The 23,873-nt window shown below is 39.5% G+C and overlaps 1 protein-coding gene across 6 annotated transcripts in view; it reads right to left on the bottom strand.

Annotated features, from left to right (window-relative positions):
* Window positions 1–1,033: 1,033 nt before the first annotated feature.
* Window positions 1,034–23,873, bottom strand: part of Naa16 (N-alpha-acetyltransferase 16, NatA auxiliary subunit) — a 59,177-nt gene continuing 36,337 nt past the window's right edge. For 2 of the 6 annotated variants that reach the window (XM_038310125.1, XM_038310128.1), the window contains 8 exons: window positions 22,351–22,479; window positions 15,941–16,154; window positions 13,907–14,100; window positions 10,601–10,709; window positions 9,429–9,527; window positions 8,784–8,927; window positions 3,234–3,331; window positions 1,034–2,302 (listed from right to left, as the gene is read on the bottom strand). In XM_038310125.1, coding sequence (XP_038166053.1) covers window positions 2,120–2,302; window positions 3,234–3,331; window positions 8,784–8,927; window positions 9,429–9,527; window positions 10,601–10,709; window positions 13,907–14,100; window positions 15,941–16,154; window positions 22,351–22,479 — 1,170 coding nt within the window. In that variant the 3' untranslated portion in view covers window positions 1,034–2,119. Of the gene's footprint in view, window positions 5,990–8,176; window positions 8,332–8,783; window positions 8,928–9,428; window positions 9,528–10,600; window positions 10,710–13,906; window positions 14,101–15,940; window positions 16,155–21,658; window positions 21,801–22,350; window positions 22,480–23,873 lie in introns of those variants that run through there. The other 4 variants (XR_005282978.1, XM_038310127.1, XM_038310126.1 and 1 more) reach the window with 4 other exon arrangements.

The raw sequence follows: 23,873 nt of genomic DNA, 5'->3' as shown, positions 1-23,873 counted from the left end.
CACACACACAGATGCAGAGATCAGCCAATATTCTCTCTCTCTTCTTCTTTCTCTTAAACTGGTTACTTGACTGGAGTTTCTGTGGCATACCTGGTTAATCATAATCTTGGCACAGCCCTGGGGACCCCAATGCCAAGCACCTCTTACCCTACTTACACATCAGTTCTGACTGAAGTTTATTCAGTATTTTAGAAGTACCTCAGGCCTGTAACTGACCACACCTTACCTGCATGGACCCAAAACTGTCAGAAACACCTAATCATCTCAAATGAATATTTAAAAAAAAAAGTCTTAATTTCTTTTAGTATGTGTAGGTATAGTTTTGCGCCTCCAGAGGCCAGAAGAAGATGTGAGGTCCCCGGGGACTGTAGCTGCAGGCAGCTGTGAGTCATCTGACCGTCATAAACCACCCAGTGTGGGTGCGAAGAACTGAACTTGGGTCTCTGTGTGTTCCTGACCACTGTGCCACCCCTTCTGCAGCACTCCTCTAGAGTAATGTTCCAGTCTGGTCACCAGCAACCTTCGGAAATGGCATCCTGCTGATAGTAAGATGAAGAATTACATACTTGCCAGAGTATTTCATGACAAGTGTCCATTAGGTTGTTTGCTTGTTTGTTTGGTTTTTAAGTCTCACTATGTAGCCCCAGGTAGGCTGGAACTCGATCTGTAGAGCAGACTGATTTCCAAGTCAGGGATTAAAGGAGTACACCATCATGCCCGGCCTATCTCTAAGTTTTTAAAACACCAAAAGGAATCCCAGCTGCTGTAGCACCAAAACATATCTGGGAGGTGGTTATCAATAACCACATTTTCGCTCTTTCCCATCTTCCTCTGAGAGGCAGCCTCGCTTCTGCCTCTCTCTCCTTCTCCGCTTCTCCCCTCTCCCCTTTCTCTTCTCCTCCTTCTCTCTCTCTCTTCTCTAAGTAAAAAATGTCTACTTAAAAAAAAATAAAAATAACCACATTTTCTATAAACTTAAAAATATTTTTCTAGTATGGACACATAATAACAACAACAGATATAAACAAACAACTTTGTATAAAATAATTTATTGCAGAACTGTTGAGATTGGAATTATTTTACAATTAGTTTTTCTCCTCTCACCAACTAAGTTTCTAAAGAGATAAAGGGAAATCATTTTAATTAGAACTGTCTAAAATCTCCATTCTGAGTTTGTATCAGACAGTAGAGTTAGACACTGATATAGCTGAGAAATAATGATTGCATTATATGATACGGCAAGGTATCCCCGCCCCCAAATACTGATCAACAACATGTTATAGCTTAACTAATTATAGTTTAAATTCTCATTTGAGGGATCTAAACATTCACCAAGCAGTTAAACACGGCTGTGAGGGTGACAGTGCCGCTTTAGTTTGTACTCTGCCCAGTCGTGCTCCCTTAAGAAAACCTCTCAAAATAAGCTACTTGCTAGCTCTCTAAGCAATCAATCAAGAAAGCACAACTGCTCCACAAGGATTCTGTAAGTCCAGAACAAATATACAAGAAATTTCATGGTCAACTTATATGACTAAGAGGCAGACCAGTCTTCACATTCTGCATCAACATAAAAACTGGAGTACCTTTATTAAACCATAAAGGGTCAAAATATGGTTATCACAAAAAATATTACTTTATTAGAGTCTAATGACACAAGGAGGAAACAGAAATCATTCAAATAATGTAAAAGAGAGAATCACGTTATCTACCAAAATGGAAAATATGGCTAATTTTTTAACATAAAGCTAACACTTCAAAATAAAAACAAAAAATCAAATAAACAAGCCAATAAAGAGATCAAAACAGGTTCTGAAACTAGGATAAACAATAGCATTAAGAGGGGTGTCTACACTTTAATCAGCAACTAAGTATAATACAGAAACAACAACACTCCTAATTCAGGAGTGTAAGACTGTACAAGTATAAACAAGCAATTGTAACAGATGTCTATGTAAATTGGAGGCTAGACAGAGCATAAAATAAGCTCACATAATACTTCATTTAAAATTTCTATCCAAATATTTCATTTCATACCAATTATTAATAAAATACACACTAGAAAAGAAACCCTGATGTGAATTCAAATTTGAATCTGTAAGAGCAAACTTTGCAAAAAATTTCAAATTTCACACTTGAAAAACTCATGGTCAGCTGTTCGGTGTAGTGTGGCTTCAGTGGCAGCAGGCAGGAAGGCAGATGTAAGCGGAAGCAGGTTATGGCAGGCCTTCCTGTACTCTTCATACTGGGAACTACAGCTCCCAAAGCTGCCGTCCAGCAGGGCCTCAGAAACCTTTGTAAGAGTCTAATGACACAGGAGGACACATCAATTGCACAAAGACACAAGCAGCTTGCTAATGATTTTAATCAACAGACACAACCTATTCCTCACCCCAAAAAAGACTCCAGTCCCTTCTTATCTACAGTAAGCAATCACTGCAAATAAAGAACATTAAACGCCAACTTGGAGATGGTTGCGATGGCACAGGCCTCTCCAATCACAGCCCAGGAGGCTGAAGTAGGATTCTAACTCCAAGTCCTACATTAACTGCATAGCAAGATCTTGTCTCAAAAGGGGGAAAGGGAATGGCGAGATGCCTCAGCAGACAAACGCACTTGTTGCCAAGCCTGACAATTCAAGTTCAATCTTAGGATCCATATGGGAAAGTAGAGAATCAGATCCCAAAAGTTGTCCTCTGACCCCCACATTCTTGGCATGGCACTCTCCTTCCCAATAAACAAGCAGTGCCTACCCCCCAAAAAAAATTACGAGGTGGGAAACACTCAAAAGCCTTAAAAAGATAATTCTAGTTTTTGTTTTACTGGGGCATCTTAGCATCACACTGAGTGTGTAGCCAGTGCTAGCTCTGAACTTCTGATGCTCCTGCTTCCACTCTGCGTCGCAGAATTACAGGCACACACCATCATATCAGGAAGAGTGTCCTGTACTGGCAACAGCTCACATTACTAAGTGGCTGTATGTATGAGCCAGGAGGAAGGACTTCATGTTTTGCTATTTCAGTTAAGTTTAACTCTATTATGCAACAGGTATCACTTGCACATCTATTTTTGAAATGAGAAAAGAAACCTAACTTGCCTGAAGTCACACAGTTAGTAACAGGAGGGGCTGAGATTTGCATCCAGGCTGAGCATGTTAGCTGAGTTAGAACTCTTGTAGAGATGCACTTCTCGTAAGATGTTGCAAGACCTATCAATCAGCCTGTGAAGAGTCTTACCTTAACATTTTTATCTTTTATAGTGTCATCCAACCTAGTGGCTATAGCAATTGCTTTCTCTTGCCTTGACTTGTCCAGAAAATACATCATTTTAGCACCTGAAATTCCAAGACATTTCAAGATGAGTAACTTAAGGCTTACGTTCATCTAGTTTCTACTGGTCAGTCAGACGTGGCTTACAGTGCTTAATCATCTAGTGGCAGGCTAGAGCTGGCATTCACCAGCTCTGGGTAGCCAACTATGACATGTGCTCCTAATTTCCTCCTGTTCAGTAACATCCCACTGAAGCTTTGGGCTACAGTGAGAGCATGAGCTACCGAGACAAAGCTGTTAGAGGAGCAGTGAAGAGCACTTGCTGCTCTTACAGAGAGCCCAGGGTTAGTTCCCAGCACACACACAGCCGCTCACAACTATCTCTAACTCCAGTTCCAGGCAAGCTGACACCCTCTTCTGGCCTCCACAGGTACTACACACATGCTGCGCACCAACACATACACATAAAACTTTAAAAATAAAATTTAAAATGAACATTAAAGCTTTCCCCTTAGACAGTTATCAAACACTTACTGAAATAAGGCAAATTTGACAACTTCTATACTTAGGAACAATGTGATTCAAAAATATAAATGTACAGGGTAACCCTATACAATCAACTTCAGCCAAAACCACTTTTTTGTTTTGTTTTTGTGAAACCACTTTTACAACGCATAGCACCTTAAACTAAAGCATCTAAAGAATAAATTACTGCCACAAAGAAATACAGTCAAAGAAAGATATTTCCACAAAGAAAGTAATTTATGAAAGATATTTAAAGTAAAACAAAACACAGTTCATATGTGTCCTGAAAATGATATGGCATATGTTCATGTTCCTACTGTATTCTTATTAATGTACATTATTTTTCTTTGTTGAAAACTCTATACATATAACTTAGTTGGTATCTTAACTTTTTTTTTTAAGGTGCTTTTCTTTTTCTTTGGCCTATTTTATTTGTACTCTTGACACTCCCAAGACTGCCAATAAAGTTACTTCAAATTAGAGACTGGAGCTAGCTACTAGCTGACCAAAATTAGCCATAGAGGCTTTGGAGGACTGAGAATATATAGAGACACAGGAGGTAGTAGGGTGAGGATTAGAAAAATTCTCAGCCCTTTTGGATCGAGGAAGGGGAGAGGTCTCTGGCCACTTCTCCTTTACTTCTCTGATCATTCAGGTTTTGACTCCTGAGTTTGTATAATTAGATAAATGCTCCATTCATCTTTCCTTTCTTTCTTAAGACATATTTATTATGTATACAGTGTTCTGTGTGCACACTGGCCTGCATGCCAGGGGAGGGCATAAGGTATCATTACAGATGGTTATGAACCTCCACTTAGTTGCTAGGGATGGAACTCAGGAAGAACAGTCAATTCTCTTAACCTCTGATCCATTTCTCCAGCCCCCATCTTTTATTTTTATATGGTAAAATTTTCCTTTCCCTTAGAATATTTTAAAAACTATTTCTCTATCATCCTGGTCTTCTAAAAAATTACTTTCACCTATTGTTGTGGGCCATGCCAGAGGAGCAGTAAGTTGCTATTGAAGGTCCAAAGTCAGCCCAGCAGAATGGAATCCTCTGATGGGCCAGTTTTGTTTAGGAAAGGCCACGGGACTGCAGACCCTGGAATGTCTTTTGTTTCTGCTGTGCCTTTACATGTTTGCTGCAGCTCTCTTTCTCTGTTATCTAGCATGGTGTGAGTGGACGTGGGGAGATTTCCACTGTCTGTAATATTGTGTGTTTATCTCTTAGAAAAATCCCATTGGGCATTTTTACCTGTGAACTGCCAAGATGACCCCTCTCTAGGCTGACCCTTCTCTAGGCTGTACTGTCTAATTTCATAATTATGAGAGCTTATAGTGCTTTGGTGAATAAAAATAAATACAAGGATATGTTTCACAGCCAGGGTCTGAGTCTCACCTTAGGAGCTGCACGGATTGTAGCTCAAGTTAACGACCAACAGTTGAGTCTCAGTAGCCCAGTTAGTTTAAATTTTTTTAACCTTAATGTTGGGAGATATGTGCATAAGTCTTAGAGTGCGTCACAGATGAAACAAAGTTTTGAAAACACCAAAGTTAGACTAAGATGTTTTTGCTAAATAACTTTGAGGTGAAAAACCCAAGAAGACAATCTAAAGTTTTAAAACAGCACATAGTTGAATGCGGGACTCTTTCAAGGTCAGGGAACAAGAACAAAGCAGCCCAGTTATTACGGGCTGGCTGACGTACTCTCCTTGCTAGGTTTGGTTGACGACCAAAGGTGATGATTAATTCTTATATCCATTTAAGTCCTCAATATCCTGACATAAAAACTATTAATGAACGGATACATACCCTAAAGATTTAAAGTAGAGTCGACTGATTCTTTTTCATATATAAAAGTTTAGGTTTGTGATTCCTTTAAGATTCCTTATAAGACTGCCTTTTAAGATAAGTAATAAAGTGATTGGCCCTTTCTCTGTAACTGTAAAATGCAGCCTGCTAGTAAGAGACCTGACAAAAACACCTTGCTTGCCACATGGTTAATCTATAACAAGTTGCTTGGGTATGAATATATATGGGTTCTTGGGATAATTTGTTTTATATCTGTAGTACATAAAATGTTTGATCATGTGAGAGAGATTAAAAACATATTTTTACCTATAATAATTCACTTGAAAAATGGAATGCAACTGTTTTGACTCTTGTACTGCCTGGAAGATTCTGTCGGGGCATAATAGCTGTAAAACAACATGAGATAGAGAGAATAAAAAGAGAGAATAACAAGAATTGGAATAAAGGAGGAAAACAATAGTCTATGAATGCCTTTTTCCTTAACATGTCTCAGATAGAAAAGTTTAGCTTCGCCGACTATGATTCCTATCAAAGCCCTGTGCTGCTGGAGGCTGGTCCCCCAGACAGCAGCAACCTATTTAAAATTATTATTAGTTATTTAATTATTGTAAATTAATTATTCTAATTATGTCTGTGTGTGGGTTTATGCATCTGAGTGCAGGTACCCACAGAGGCCAGAGGTGTTGAATCCCTCCAGAGTTGGAGTTCTAGGTGGCTGTGAGCCTCCTGACAGGTACTGGGAATCTGACTCAGATCATCCGGAAGAGCAGTGCATGAACGCTCTTAACCACTGAGCCAACTCTCCAGCCCGTCCTTTGTTCTTACAGAAAAATTCTGTAAAATGTTAATTCTTCCACATGTATTACAATGAAGACATTTTCTTTAACAAAGCTTAGATTAACATTATCTACACAATTTTAGGCAAAATCATCTACATGGTTTCAAGCAGAGCACAGTTCAGGGAGGGGAGCAGAGAAAAATGTAGAGCTCAGTAAAAAATCAATGAAAAAAAGCAGAGCAGTTAAATTTGGTACATCTTTCACTTTATCTCCAACTTTTCTACCATCCTTCCATCTAGTTCTCATTGATGCTGCCCTTAACATGTTAGCAATCTGTGTAAGAAGCCTAGAACCCTTTCCAAAACAAAACAGGATACTGAGAGAACAGTCTCTGTCCAGATGATGTCTCTAAAACACAGGGAACATGAGAAACACAAATGGCTCCTAAGGCTGCTTGAGCAGATCTGAGTCTCTGGTATACTAGATGACACATAACGGGGTCCCAACACACTGAAGACCCACAGAATGGTGCCGAGCCCTCTGTCCCAGGGCACACTGCCAGGATATGCTGCCCCTCATGTAACCTTCACATGCCTCACATGCCACGGTGTGGATGCCGTTCGGACTCATGGGATAACAACGTCATGTGTCCTTAGCTGACTGGATAGTAAGTGTATATACACCAGCGAATTTCCACATAAAACTAGATCTGCACCCCGATGCTGGTCCCAGAGTCTGCTTCCCAGGTAACTCAGCGTCACGCTGCGGCTCTCACCCCTCAAGCTGACAGAGTAATGCCCCACAGGATACAAATAAATTTTCAAGACAGAAAATATGTAACACAAGGCTAGGGATGTAGCCCAGTTGGTAAAATGCTTGCCTAACTTGCATGAAGGCCTGGGTTCACTCTCCAGCACTACATAAAACCAGATGTGGTAGACCATGGCTCTAATCTTAGTACTCAGCATGTGGATGCAGTAAGCTGTTTCAGGTTATCCTTGGCTATAAGAAGCCAGCCCAAATGACAATAAACCCCCTCTACCAAACAAACAAACAAACAAGGATAACAGCAGTAAGAATTTGAGAAAAAATTACTCATAATCTCAGTATCCAAAGACATTAAAGTTTTGGTATAAACTTTCTTTCAGACCTTTTCTCGGGCATATTTTTACGTAGTTGAGATTTATTGTTCACTGGTCTCTGCTAATGTATATAAAAAGTTTTTTATAACCAGATAACTAGGTAAGTGTCATCAAAGCAGGTTCAAAGTCAGCCTAGGCTACATGAGGCCTTATCTCAAAAATAAATAAACAAACCTCTTGCTCATTGTTATTATAAATCATTTCAATGGAATTCACACTGTTTTAAAGGGTTAAATGACAACCTGATTCCACTCTACCATTTACCACTGCTTCCCATATCACCAAACATACACGCACTTGTTCATTCTCTTTCCCCAAATTTTATAGACATTTCAGTAGATATCTTTCTTTCTTTGCATTAATTTTGTGTGAGCCAGGGTTTGTGTATGTAGTCAACTAAGGTCGTTTCAAACTTGTAATCCACATGCACTAGCATCTAAGAACAACTACCCCCACAATGGTAGGTGGATTGTATAACTACAGAACCAAAAGGCATAGTTAATGTGCAACTTTTAAAAAATATTTTTACCCAGCACTCGGGAGGCAGAGGCAGGCGGATCTCTGTGAGTTCGAGACCAGCCTGGTCTACAAGAGCTAGTTCTAGGACAGGCTCCAAAGCTACAGAGAAACCCTGTCTTGAAAAAAAAAAAATATTTTTATATTTTATGTGTACTGCTCTGCCTGTTTATGTATCTGTGTACTGTGTGCATACCTGGTACACGCAGAAGTCAGAAGAGAGCACTGGGTCCCCTGGAACTGGCATTAAGGATGCTTGTGCGTCACCATGTGGGGCTCTGGAAACTGAACCTGGGTTTGCGAGAGCAGCAGTGCTCTTAGCCACTGAGCCTCCTCCAGCACCTACGGTGCAACTCTCAGTAAGATGGACAAAAGCTTTCCGACAAGGCTGTGTGAATCAATTCCAAGAGCGGTGCTTCTATTCTCCTTTTTAATAAGAACATTTTGGCCAGGTCAAAAATACAAACTGAGAAGGGAGGGCTGGAGAGATGGCTCAGTGGTTAAGAGCATTGCTCTTCCAGAGGTCCTAAGTTTAATTCCCAGAAACTACGTGGTGGCTCACAACCAACCATAAGATCTAGTGCCCAGGCATGCATGCAGGCAGGACACTGCACACACACGATCGGTCGATTGACCAATCGATCAATCTATAGACAGATATTAAAAAAACCCCAAAATACAAATGGTTCCATGTTTTTTTTTTCTGGTAATTAATTAGACTGAACACTTTTCCAAATACAAACCTGAAAGCAGATGCTGAAGAGAGGTAGCATTGTGTTTGAGAAAATCTTCATTAAAGCTGTACAAATCTCTGTTGACAAATATTTTCTTCATTTCTTGAGCTAGAACTTTGCTCACAATGTCTGGAAGATTACTATGATCAGATACTACAAAAACAAAAACATTTGGATTTGTTTTTTATCTGTCCTTTCAGGGGAAAAAAATCAACTGAAATATTTTTATAATTAAGTGTTAAGCTTAATGTATATATCCAGAGTAAAATTATTTTATCACTCCTCTGAAACAGTATAGTCTTTCAAACAGTATAGTCTTTTTTTTTAATTTATTTATTTATTTATTTTTTTGGTTTTTCGAGAAAGAGTTTCTCTGTGGCTTTGGAGCCTGTCCTGGAACTAGCTCTTGTAGACCAGGCTGGCCTCGAACTCACAGAGATCCGTCTGCCTCTGCCTCCCGAGTGCTGGGATTAAAGGCGTGCGCCACCACCGCCCGGCCAGTATAGTCTAAAAAGCACTAATCTTATCTTATTGGTAAATTACAGGTGTACTACCATTTGCTATCAGGCAAACATTTGATTTGATTGCATCTTTGCAGTCTCCTTCATGTCTGGCGAATGGAGGATGGCTGACATTGCTTCTCCTTATACTTACCAGATTTAGAAAACTTAATCAAGCATTCATGTAACCATGCATTATTACTGTCGATGGCAAAGGCTCGTTTAACAGACTGCAACATTAGCAGAAACTTTCCTGTGCCAGAAAAACAAATCAAAAAACCCAGCATCAGTATTTGTGTGTTATCTTCTTCATTTATTTTAGCTTCACTTAAATTCAATTTTAAAACTTAATTTTTAAAACACACTTGTGAGGAAAAGTCAAAGTTAATTTGCATTATCTAAGACAATTTTTGCTTTCCTAAGAAAAACTTTAAAAGTTGATTCACATAGGCTGGGAGGTGCACATCTTTAGTTGCAGAACTCACAAGGCAGAGACAGACAGACCTCTGTGAGTTCGAGGCCAGCCTGGTATAAAGAGCGAGTTCTAGGACAGCCAAGGCCACACAAAGAAACCCTGTCTCGCAAAACCAAAGAAGAAAAAAAAAATACTTCACATAAATGTTGGGTTTTCACTGCTGTGATAAAACACATGATCAAAAGTAACCAGGGGAGGAAAGGGTTTATTTCATCTTACAGCTGGAAGCCCATCATCCAGGAACTCAATACAGGAATCCTGAGGCAGAAACTGATGCAGAGACCATGGAGGAACTCTACTTACTGGCTTGCTCCTCATGGCTTGCTCAGTGTGCTTTCTTGTACTTCAAAGAATCACCAGCCCATAGGTGGCACTGTCTACAGTGAGCTAGAGTTTTCCACAATAAACCAGAAAACGTTCCGCAGGCCAATCCAATCCGATAGGAGCATTTTCTCAAGTGAGATTCCCTCTTCCCAAATGTAAAATGTTAGTTTGTATTGACATAAAACATGTGAACAATCTGTGTAATTGTTCAAAATATTTTCATACTGGATTTTATAATATTTTAATATGTTGCCCAGCAAAGTTTTGAGTAGAAAAATAAGAGGGAATTGGACCTTTTGTGGAAGGTTGATTAAAGCTCCAGAAAGCAAAAATGGATCTAAGTGAGAAAATTATATCTAAAACAATTAACATTACACAGGCTAGAAGCTGTACTCAAGGTTAAGAGTGTGTTAGTTGGGTAAAGAAGCACATGCCTAGCCTATGTGAAGTTCAGGCTTCAACCCCCTGCACCACCGAAAACAAAACAATAATAAGCATACAAACCTTAATTCAAAACAATTTGTTACCTTTTCTATAATATATTTCGAATGCCAGCAGGTGGGTATAAATGTTATCAGCAGCAAGGGTCTTCAGAGGAGTGAGGAACTTGATGGCTTCTTCTAATGGATTGTCAACCTATTTTGAAGCAGAGAAGAAAATTTTTGTATTTAGAAAGCAGGTATAGTCAGGTGGTGGTGGCACACACCTTTAATCACAGCTCTTGGGAAGCAGAGACAGTTAGATCTCTGTGAGATCAAGGCCAGCCTAGCCTACATAGCAAGTTTCAGGACAGCCAGAGCTACCTAGAGAAACAAAACAAAACAAACAAACAAAAAAAACCAGCTACAAGTTCATTTCAAGTTTTATATAAACATGTACAGATATATAATTTGTATACTTTCTTATATAGCCTTGCTGCGGTCTACAAGAATTATGCAGTGAGGTTTCAGCTGATAAAGTAGAAGGTTAGCCACCAGAATGAATGCATTCTGATGGAGATAAACCAAGTCACATGATGCTGGGCCTATCACCTTTTGTATAACACTGTTCTTACAGTAGAACTCTTGTGAAGCCATAAGCACTCTCTTTCTCTAAGTAGGAGCTGCCCCAAAAGATTCAGCGTGTATAAATTATTGGGCACATTTTTCCTATGAACTGGAATAGTGGGTGACGTATCCCCACTCTGTGGGACCTTTGGTGAGAAATTAAGTCATACAATCTAAAACCTTGGTTCCCACAGTCTAATTTCTGCTCCATTCCCTGAGATAATTTATATAATGGAGAACTACACAGCAGTAAAAATTAATTACATCTTGAAATTTGCAGGCAAATGGATGGATCTAGGAAAAAAACATATTGAGTGAGGTAACCCAGACCCAGAAAGAAAAATACAGTATGTACTCACTCATAAGTGGCTTTTAGACATAAAGCAAAGAAAAACCAGCCTACAGGCCAAAACCCCAGAGAACCTAGACAACAAAAAGGATCCTAAGAGAGACATACATGGATCTACATAGGAAGGTGAAAAAGACAAGATCTCCTGAGAAAATGGGAGTGTGGGGGTGGAGGGACACAGGAGAGGGTAGAAGGGGAGACGGGAGGAAGGGAGAAGTGGAGAAGAATGAATAGCTCAATATGAACAATTAAAAAGTATTTAGAAAAAGCCAGCTCCCTGCAATTATCTTTTATTTTGGCAGGACATTTGGTCAGGAGTCTTTCAAAGAGATCACATTTGGAGCCTTCAAGATAGGGGTGGGCATGTCCAAGTTTGTTTGATTCTTAGCTCTTCCTGATAAGGGGATTGGGTGTCCCAAATTCTCCTGCAGATGACTTGGGAAAGTGCTAACCGCAGCTGACCCCTGCTCTAACCCTACAAAAAGCTTCTAACTCCTTACACTTACCCTCACTCACTTCAGCTTACTGATACAGGAATTTAACCAAGAAATTTATCATCTGTGTCCTAACCCTGAGAGATAACAGAAAAAAGTCATTGTTTATTTAGTCAGCTCTGGAAGGTAATCCCCTTCACATGGACTGCATTAGGACAAGCACCACTGTTTGGCATGGGCAGTGGGATTTTGTCCTCTATAACCATAAAGGCTCCTTGTTCTAACCACTTTGGGGGATACATGTAATTTGCATATCTGAGAAGTCCCTGGTGAAAATGCTGACGCGGACCAGATGACACACGTTTTCTTTTGCAGTTTCTCTGGTCACCATAACAACCCTGACGCTGATCACAGGCACTTCAGTGTGGCAGGCAGAGAGAGGCTGCCGATCACTGTGTGCTTCCAAACCTCTAGTTTAATTAATCATACTTAAGAATATAGTATTATGCATGAACTCCCCTTCTCCCCTCTTAGAATTTAAAGCCTCCTAAAGCAGCCTTTTTGGCTTTTAGCGCTGCCCAGGTGTCCTAGCCATGTCTCCTCGGGGCCATAAAGATGCTGACTCGCTTGGAACAGTTCTTACCTGCTTTATGACCCTGAGAAATTCAAGTTCTGTAACTTTGTGATTACCAGACAATTGCCATTGGGTATGTATCTAAACTAGAAACTGCAGCATGGCAGAACAATAAAGAAACTGGCACGAAAAAGTACGGCGTGAGAGATTCATTTCTCGCCCTCAGACCCTTAGCTTTCTGCTGACTGAAGCTTTCATTCTGAACCCTGAGACAGCACTGAGGCTGGCCCTCAAAAAGCTCTCGATAAACCAAAATGAGCACGGAAACATTTAAAACTCTCACCTGTAAATAAATTCAAAGTACATGGTCCGGGAAAGGAGAGACAGCACAACTGTTACGAGCACTTACTGTTCTTCAAGAGGACCCAGCTCCCAGCACTATGTTAGGCAGCTAACAACTTCTAAGTCCAGCTCCAGGAGAGCCAAAGCCTTCTACTCGCCTCTGTAAGCCACCCCTACCACACACACATAAACAGTAAGATGAAAATACACAGCTGCTACAACAAACTTCACACACGGGTGTCCTCTCAGTTCTGTAGATTGTAAGTCCCACACCATTTGCTCAGTAGGCTTAAAACCAAGGCATCACAAACACTGCACCCCCTTTCACAGGTTCTAGGAGAGAATTCATTTCCAAGCCTTTTCTACTTCCTTCAGCGACCCACATCACATGACTCTGGCCCTCTTCCACCTTGAATGCCAGCAACACCTCACCCTATCCTTATGTCCCATTTGTGACAGGCCTTGTCTGACCATGCTGGACCATGTGGGCATTTCAGGCTGATCTCAATCAATCTCTCCCCCCCATCCTGAAAATAGATTGCTTTCCTCTCACAGAATACAACTTGATTACAGAATCCCCTCTTTTTGCTCCTCTCAGTTCCTCCTCACCTCCCCTCCAATCTAGGTCCACCCCCTTTCTGTCTCTTACTAGAAAACAAACAGGCTTCTAAGGGATAATAAAAAATATATATAGTAAGCACAAACACTGACCCATTTATCCGCACACTCAGGAAGCCATAATATATATGCAAAGGACCTGTTTCAATGGCTGGAGCCTCCAGTTGACTTCTTCATCTGAACTACAGCTAGTTACAACCTTCATTTACCTTTGCCATGTACACACACTCGCAGGTTCTGGGAGTTAGAACGTGCCTTTAGAGGACCCCATTCTGGTCTATAATAGTTCTATATATAATTTCCCATTAGCCAAAATTTGCATATTGTCATTCAAACAGTAACCAGGGTTCTCATAATGACTTGAAATAACAGAAGTGGCTTCTTACTTAAACATTTAAATAAATTATGGCCAGAACAGAATCAAACAGCACGACTTTTACCATAAATAGTTACCTGTAAACTCAACTCACCCTCTCTAGCTTTTCAGGTGTAAGTTCTTCCTTATGACCACTGGCAGTTTCTTCTTCTTCTTCTCTTTTTTTCTTTTGATGTTTCTGTTGACGTTCCCTTTCTATGTGCTTTCTCTCTTCTTCTAACTTAGCCTTTTTCTGGGCTCTTCTTTGCTTGCTAAGCATTTTCTTCAGTTCCTTGGCTGACAGGATTTCTATAAATATTCAAATGTGTAAAACATGGTCACTCCCATTTTTCATGTTTTGCCTTTTCTATAATATATACTATTAATATAGTTTTCTTTTAGGAAGGGATGGAGGTAACTAGGTAAAAGTTTTAGAAAGTATATTCCTGTGACTAGCCAAACACAGCACACAAGAGGTAGCCTATAAATGCTGGTTGCATTAAAAACTGAAACTAATTAACTCAACCCTGCCTCTGTCAACTTGATATAGTCTACAGTAACCTGGGAAGAGTCTCAATAAGGACCCGTCTAGACGAGGTTGGCCTGTCAGCATATCTGTGGGAAACTGTCTTGGTTATGTTAACTGATGTGGAAAGAGAAACACCATTTCCTGGGCTTGGGTCCCGTACTGTATTAAAAAAGGAAAGGGCTGAGCACTGTATATATGCAGACATTCTTGCTGCTCCTGACTGGGGGCTGTGACCAGTTGCTCTAGGTTCCTGCTGCCTTGGCTCCCCTGCTATGATGGACCCTAACCTGGATACAGTCCCATCACCTGCTTTTGTCAGGACAGCTATCACAACAGGAAAACAAACACAGTCTCCTATACAATAAATAACAGGAAAATCACTTTATCCCCCTCAGTTTCAAGTCATAAAACATGTACCAAGTGTTCCAAGGGTGAGTGACTGTAGCCAATGAAGCCATACTTCCGAGCACTACGCACTGGGCCTCCATCTGTATAACAGAGGCACTCTCACTGTCAGTAAAGCAAACACCACAAGTTGTAAGAATGTGTCGTTTTCCTGAAGTATGCAAAGCTTTTTAATTTTTAATTAAAAAACATTTATTAGGCTGGGTGGTGGCACATGCTTTTAATCCCAGCACTCAGGAGGCAGAGGCAGGTGGATCTCTTGAGTATGAGGCCAGCGTCTGGTCTACAGAGTGAGTTCTAGTATGGTCAGGGCAACACAGAGATATAAAACAAAACAAAAACATTATGCTTGTGGTGGGAGAGGTAAAGAGGTTAAGACTGGAGGGGGGTGTGCCCTAGTGCATGTGTGAAGGTCAGAGGTCAACCTTATAGAATTGGTTCGCTCCTTCTACCTTTACAAGGGTTCCAGGAACCAAACTCAGATCATGAGGCTTGTGTGGTGAGAATTTTATCTGCTGAGCCATCTCACAAGCCTCAAAAGTTTTTTTTCAATTACTATTTAAAGAAAAGAAAATAGTCCAGACATTCATGTTCTTTCTTAACTGATGTTACTGAAAACAAAATCAAGACAGACAGCTTAATGCTGTGGCACATCCCTGTAACTCCATTTAGGAGGCTAAGGCAGAAACATCAAGAATTTGAGGGCAGCTGGGCAGAGAGACTGGGGATAGGAGGAGGCATGCAAGTCATCTGATTGGGTTGACCAAGATATATCTGCTAAAGAACACCAGCCCTGACTTTATTTGAAGTCTCCCAGACTTTTTCCTAATGTATCAATAGCCAATACTGTCTTCTCATCCATTTTACAGCATACTCTTTTATTGTTAATAGCTGTACAAACATAGGGTGAGGCAAGACAATCTGATATAGTATACAGTGCACAACTGATTTAACCTTTTCTTTTTTCTTTTTTTTTGTCGAAACAAGGTTTCTCTGTACCTAGCTGTCTTGGAACTCACTCTGTAGACCAGGCTAGCCTTGAACTTAAAGATCTGCTTGTGTCTGCCTCCCTAAGTGCTAGGGTTAAAGATGTGCACTACCACCGCCCAGCTAACATTTTTATATCCTTAATCATTTGTTGATGTTTTCCTATGCAATATGTTAATATCTGATAATATTTTGAAATTTAGTATATTTTTAAAATCTTTTCATTACCTGAATTTATGTCTTGTTGCTTGCTTTCACTGGTTAAAGGGTTATCATGTAATCTCAAATATATTTCAATTGCTGATCTAGCAGCCTTGAAATAAAAGGTGTGTCTTCTGAGAGTATCTTCTAATCTCAAGAGGTCAACATAAGCACGAAGGGTCATCTTTCTCATGCAGTATGTATGGAAGTCAAATTGATCATCGGTTATCTCAAAAAAATGCTTAAAAACAAAACCACAAGATTATCCCTTACATTTATGTCAATAACCTCTACCTTTTAAAAGAAAATTACAGAAATCCCCCAACAATACAGTCACAGTTGCACATGGTTGCCCTTTCCAATGTTAACGCAAAAGGCATCAAGTTCTCTGCACTCAACTTAAAGTGTCTTTTTGACAGCTGCACTATGCTGACCACACCTGATCCCAACTTAAAGGGCTGTCCTATAATCTACCCTATTTCCTCCTATCATAGTTTGTGACGACCCTCTACGCTGATAAGACAAGTATCAGGTCATCTTTTAAACCTGTCAATGTAGTTCTCCTCTGTCCTCCCATAAAAAGCAACAAGGCAAGAACTAAACACAACTTGGAAACTGACTCCATGCAGGCTCACGTTAAATGTTTACAAATCTAACCCATCTACCCTCCCTGAGCTGTTGTGAGGGCAAGACTGCTTACAAACAGTCCTAGTGGAGTCTAACACAACCATCTGTAAGCCTCCTTCCTAATAGCACAGAACCCACCAGGTGAGGCAGAGCTTGTCAATAGGGCACGTGAAAAATTTTTTTATTTCTCAGTGCCTTAGTGATTTTATCTAAATTATGAATACATCTATACAGCCAGTTTCTTAACACGATTGTTCAAGCAACATGTTTTAAAGTTTATCCTTATTAGTAAAGTGCTATCAAAGACAGCATTATTTATGACTTTTCCCTAGTGAAGAACCATTAATATACCCATATTCCATAAATTTTTAAACCTTAAGTCATAAGGGCTTCCTAACAAGTGCAATGCTTTCATCTAATTTCCAAAGGAATCACACCCACCCACAAAAGGTTAATTAGTAGTTCCTTCCATAAAAAGAAAACAATTCACCTCTTATGGACACAAGGCAATTTTATAATTTAGTTTTCTCCCTGAAACATATTTATACCTCTGCTTCCCCAATCTGCTTTGGCTTCTCCAAATTGTATATACAAAATGAAGTACTCTATATTCCCTTGGGGGAAAGAGGGTGCTGAGGGTGGTCTAGCAACTCACTGTGCAGAGGATATATTAGCAATTGTTCCTAATCGCTTGATATTTTCAGTCATCTTGATAATGAGAAACATGTTATATATACAGAATCACACTAAATACCTAAGAGTTTAAGAGAATTCCAAGACGAATAAAAGTAAAACATGGAGACAAGAAACAGATAAAAATAAACATTACGTATTAGTTCAGTTATTAGAAAATTATGTTTTAATGACATATTTGAAAATTGAATTTTCCCAATGAGATAAATTAGTAACATTAATTTAATTTTTAAATCAAAGGCTAACATATTTCATAAAGTTGTCAGTACTTTTCCTTAAGGTAAACCAAGGTGACGTAAGAATAATACATTAAAATTAAACACAGTTGGCTAAGGGAAACAGAAAGGCTAAGTTCTAGAACACACAGTACGATGAAAACATTCACGGGACTACAAGACTATTTAGGTTGAGAAATACATGAAAAAGAGATGACGAGCTTCCAAAGCTATTCCTAGAAATATCAGTAGACATGGATTTCAATTCCATTTTAGAAGTCATCTGAAATCACACTCAATCCACCTTTATCAGTAACAGCCCACAGGCTGCCTCTCTCCAGTTGATGTCTTTATAAAGTGGGTGACCAACTTAGCCCAGTTTACCAGAAGCCATCTCAGTTTTTCCAGTGAACACGCTGTGTCTTGGAGCCACTCAATCAAAGGCAAACCTGGGTGTTCATTTACTCCATATAGCTCCCAGTAGTTAAAACAAAAAAAAAAAAAAAAGCTAGAAGCAATCAGAAAAAGCAGGATACTGCAATGGCATATGGACATTTGCTTTGGAATAAACACGGGCATTGCAGAATACTACATAACAACTAAATAAATAACCTTTAACCCTTTCTCCCCTGCCTAGTAGACACTGCTGGCAGATGGTCAACAAAGCTAAGCTTGACCATGAACTTTGAAGCTATCACCTACTATACAGCAAGACCCTCTCTTAGCAAAACAAAACAAAACAAAAATTGGGCTTGAATTAAGACTAGTTGGCAAATAATTAAGAAAAGCCATCAAAGTTTTAGAATATGACTTTCTTCAGGAATTCTGTATGGCCTTCTCTTCTGGCCACTTTTCTGTCTGCCATCTCTCTGAATTCTTGGCTCAGATGATTAAGAATGCACACAAAGGGGTAAAAATGCCTGCTCTTGAAAATGGTGACTAGATCATCTCAGGGAATACAAAACCTTTTCCCGTCTAAAGTATCTGTTGTTATAAAGCATGTGATAACTTTAAAAAGATGCAACAGACTTTAGAAATCCCAAATTATACAGAATTAGAGACGTATATTATATGCAATATATATTGCCCTGACCCAAATATTAACCAGCACACTAAAAGAGATCCCAGTGTTTTTAAAAAGATAATTTAGAATGTTGCTATGAATACAAGCTTACCGTCAGTACTTTGAAAACAGTTTTGTTTAATAAAACTTAAGCATCAGATTGAACTAGGCCACATGATCTTTAAATGATAATGTTAAAATCTACTTAGAGGGTCACAATGAAGACAGAAAAGGACATTCCAGAACGCTAAAATTTCAAATCCAATTTCTAAGAAACCATAGCAGCATGTGAAAGCTAAAACTGCCTTTAATGAAAAAGTTCTTGATTAAAATCATGAAAGCACAAAGACCTGCTCCTTAAACTTGCTTCTTAGCTTTATATTTTAAAAATAAAATGTAAAACTTTATTTATGATAGGTATTTACTTCCTTATTAAAGCATAAGAAGCCAGGTATAAAGTAACTTAACTTGGGTATGTAGTTAAGAAATCATCTCTGAAAGCTGGATGTGGTGGTGCACACCTTTAATCTCAGCACTCAAGTGGCAGAGGCTGTCAGATTTCTATGAGTTTGAGGCCAGCCTAGTCAAAAAGTCAGTAATGCATGCATAGTAAGACCCTGTCTCAAAAACAAAACAAAAAACCAAAAAAAACCCCCAAACCTTTGAATTTTATACTTTTTGTGGGCACATGTGTATATGTGGGCATTCTTGTTGGTGTGGGAGAATATGACGTGTGTGTAGGTCAGAGAACAACCTCAGATGTCCGTTTTCAGGTGCCTTTGACTTTTGTTTGGCACAAGGTTTCTCACTGACCGGATATTTGCTAATGTTGGCCAGCCTAGCTGGCCCAGTAACTTCCAGGGATCCACCTGTCACTGCTGGGATTACAGACACATACCATTCCACCTTGCTTTTCACAAGGGTTCTGAGGAGCCAACTCAGGTCCTCATGCTTGCAAGCAAGTGCTTTTACTGAAGGGGCCACCTCCCCAGGCCAAATTCTGCATGTGTGTTTACAGGGTAGGTTCATGTTGAAACCAGAGGTTGAAACAGGATACTTCAAATCCTTTTTTTTCTTTTCCCCCCCCCCCCCCCCCATTTTAAGACAAGGTCTCTTACCGGACCTGGAACTCACTATTTCATCTACACTACCTAGCCAGATCCCAAGGGTCTGTCTGTCTCATCCGTTCAGATGTGTGCTTCTATGCCTGTTGCTTTTCTTTTTTTTTAAATCAGCATTGGAGATTTGAACTCAGAATCTCACATATATACAACAAGAACTTTAACCACTGAGCCATATCCCTTGTTCCTAAGCCTGAAGTTATAGTCTTAAATCTTTCCAACGACATTACGCATTTTCTTTAAATGTATTAAATTTGATAGACATCAGTCATTAATATTATTTATACTAAACACATTTCTACATACATGTAAAATATGTATATTAGTTAAGCTTTTATTTTTAGTATAAATATAATTATTATAAGTGGCATAAGAAGTAGCTCTTTTCTTGTTTATGTTTCAGATTTTTCATAGAGTGAAATGCCAATAACAAACTCTGAATAAGACAGTTAATTTTTTAATAAATATAATTAGGCCATATGAACAGAGAGTGATGATTTCTACATTTTAATCTCTGGTAGTCAGTGTAATCCTTTCCCTTCAAAAATATTTTTTAAATTAAATCATTTTTTGAACTAGAAGTAGTTTACCTAATATAAGAATTTCATTCATGCTACTCAGCCAAAGTCACTATAAACCTAATGACACACACTAGCAAAAGATTTACTTATCACAGTCTGGGAATCTAGAAAATACTGCAAATCTTAAAGCAATAGAGGTATCAATATTAAGAATGGGACTTAAGTCTGAGAAGTTTCAACTTTAACAACCCTACGAACATTTACATTAAACTTCAGCAGGAAAACGAGGTTTCTACTTGCATCCTTGCTAAAAGTACTAATTCGCAAGTGTTTAAAGAATGTATCTCTCATGACAACAGGAACATGAAATCTTTCTGTAACATGCAGGAAGCCTTTGAAGTGGCAGACACCAGTGAGCACTAATATAAGCTACTGATATTCAGTATATTTTGCTGCTAGCTTTTGTTCTTTATTTCTGTGTAAGGTTTGTGTTCAATATGTGTGTGTGATGGATATGTGTACCATGACACATACATGGAGGTCAGAGGGCAAACGTGGGTGTTAGTGCTCACCTTCCACTTCGTTTTGTTTTCTTGGTTCATTTTCATTCATTTATTTTATGAGTATGAGTGTCTTGCCTGCATGTATGTTTTTATACCATGTGCATGTGTGTTGTCCATGAAGATCAGAAGATCTATCAGATACTCTGGAGTTAAGAGTCAAGGATGGCTGGTTATAAGTCACCATGTGGATGCTGGGAATCAAATGCCCCGTCCTCTGCAGGAGCAAGTGCTCCTAACGGCCAAGCCATCTCTCCAGTCCATCCACCTTGTTTGACAAGGGTCTCTCTTGCAATTTGTGCACTCCAGGCTAGCTGGTCCACAAGTGCCAAGGGATTTTCCTGCTTTTGCCTCATCTCCACCTCCCAACTCACCACAGGAACCCCAGGACTACAAGCACACACCACCACATTCAGGAGTTATGGACTCCACAGATCTGAAGTCAAGTCACTAGGCTTGGACAACAAGCACATTTATTCACCGACCTACCTCCTGTCCCTTTTTTGTTGTGACAAGGTCTATGTCACCTAGATTGACCTTGAATACCACTTGCAATTCAGACTAGCCTCAAACTTAGTATCCTCCTGAGTTCTGGGATTACAGGCCTACAACTCCAGCCCCAACTCTGTTCCACAATTTCACCACAGAAACAGAAGCCTGATTTAAACTACAGTGTTTGAATATTTAACATATAATAAAAAAGACTTAGAATTCTCAAAGAGAAAATGAGAAGTCTTTCCCCTAGAAATACAAGTTTAAAGGACAGAAGAAACAAAAACAAAACAAAGCAAATCTTGGAGATTTCTATAAAAGTTCTGGTATAATCCTAGTTCCAGCTCCCATCAAAAGCCACCCCCTAAGACAGAGCCTTCCTCCGGGTAACCTCGGAAGTTTCGCATGGGAGGAAGGCCAAAGTGACTGCCACGGTGCAGACATCAGGCTCACCTGACTACGATGCCTGTGGTTTTATACTGCGTCAGCAGGGGAAGAGTGGTGCCGAGTGCCCCACAACTGAGGGCTGCTGAGGACTGCCTCAGGGGTGCATTTGCGGCTCCTTTCCTCCTGTGGTCCATGTAGAAGGAGAGTGCTTCAGAGATGACAAAGAACAGGAAAACAAAAATTCACACAAAGGAAAAGAAAAATGCCCTCACTAAGGCATGTCATACACAAAATTCTCAATGTATGTAATAGTCTGCAAACTGGCCAGCTGATGCACAGGGTACCAATGTGAGAACAAACATCCTGGGAAGACAGACTGGAGAGAGGCTGACTGTGGACCAGATCCTGATGTTTAAGGGGGAAGATGTTGCCACCTGCTGTGTGTCCTCCTAGGCTGCTGATGAAAATTAAATAATGGCCAGATGAGGGAAGAGAAAATGTGAATGTATGTCAGTCACAGGACAAACTGTTTTTACTAAACTGTTTCCTTTTCTCTTCAGAAAAAAAATACATAAACATGTCAAAAGTGTCAAAGAAGTACTCGTTCACTGCGCACTGCTCACAACAGTAGTTAAGGAACCGTTTTCAAATGAAGCTGTCACAGTTAGTCAGAAGAGGCAGATGATCCAGTGTAGACATGTACCTGCTTTCCTTGTCACTTACAGAAGAAACTAGAACCTACGTCCTAAACAACTCACCCTTTCCACTTCATGGCATTTTTTCAAGGCATCCCCGTATCTCCCAAGGCGCTGATAGGCCGAAATGCATTCTGTCTCAAACCACATACACTGCATTTCATTTAGATTTTCCATGGCAGATGTTCCTTCCTGAAATGGAAACTCGCATAAATGTATGGCAGCAAGGAATAAAACAGATTCCCCCAAATCACATTACTTTTTAATTTTTATTTATTTATATTTGGTTTTTTGAGACAGGGTTTCTCTGTGTAACTTTGGAGCCCGTCCTAGAAATTAGCTCTTGTAGAACAGGCTGGCCTCTAACTCACAGAGATCCACCTGCCTCTGTCCCAAGTGCTGGGATTAAAGACAAACACCATCACCCCGGCCTCCTTAATGGTTTTAAACTACAAAGTTTTACTTATTCAGCTCCACTGGGGTGCTCACCACTTTGTGCAGAACAAACTTCAAATTACTAAAGCTATTTTTAAGCATCGAAGATCTTATTTTAACTACTACTAATTTTTATATTGCCATCTTCTTTCCACTTCCTTCCTATTTAACATCTTGATGGCTCAAGGTCACTGTTACAAAGATCAATACCATTATCATATTTTTTAGTAACATTTTCAGGCTCTCAATCTCCTTCCTATGAGTCAGGCTGTACGTGGTCACTTTCTTTGCTCACACATCTGAGCTTAAGAGCATCTGCTGCTTCACAGTGAGTCTTCCTCTTCACGAGCTCTCCTGTGTCGCACGCTATTAAACCAAGTGACACCAAACATGGTGGTGCAAACCTATAATCCCAGCACTTGGGAGCCTGAGGCAGGAGAATTCTGAGTTCAAAGCCAGTCTGAAGTACATAGCTTGACCTTGCCTTAAAAAAGAAGAGAAAGACTCCTGGATTTGTTACAAGTATTTTTTAGTTCAGACTTGAAGATAAGAGGAATGTAAGTTACTCAGCTTCAATGTAGGGCACTGGATTTTTGTCATCGGTCAAAACGGATTTATTTTAAACAAATTTGTATGATTTCAGAAAAGATGAGAAAGGTATACTTATAAAACCATTTTTAGTCTTTGACCATTTTTACGACCACTTTCTACTATCAGTTCAATTCTTGAAATTTATTAAGTCTAAAATTTCCCAATGCTTAGGAAGGCAAGAAGACGTCAAGTGTAAGACTAGTATAAGCTTACAAGAAAGAGCCTGCCTCAGAACAAAAACAAAAACAAACAAAAACCTACAACAACAAAAAGTCTATAAATTAATTATCTCCAGATCTAAAAAATAAGGCTTACCTTATTTCTCCTTTACGGTTATGTATATTTTCTATTTTCTTTTTTTAAATAATTTATTTTTATTTTATTTGCACTGCCTGCATGTATGTCTACATTAGGGTATCAGATCTTGAATTTACAGATAGTTATTAGTTGCCACGTAGGTAGTGGGAATTGAACCTGGGTCCTCTGGAAGAGCAGTCAGTGCTTTTAATCACTGAGTCATCTCTCCAGCTACCCCATATTTTCCATTTTCTTATGAATGT

This window comes from Arvicola amphibius, chromosome 13 (assembly GCF_903992535.2).
Source record: "Arvicola amphibius chromosome 13, mArvAmp1.2, whole genome shotgun sequence".
In the NCBI taxonomy this organism is placed as follows: domain Eukaryota; kingdom Metazoa; phylum Chordata; class Mammalia; order Rodentia; family Cricetidae; genus Arvicola; species Arvicola amphibius.
This window is presented reverse-complemented; position numbering and strand designations above follow the sequence as displayed.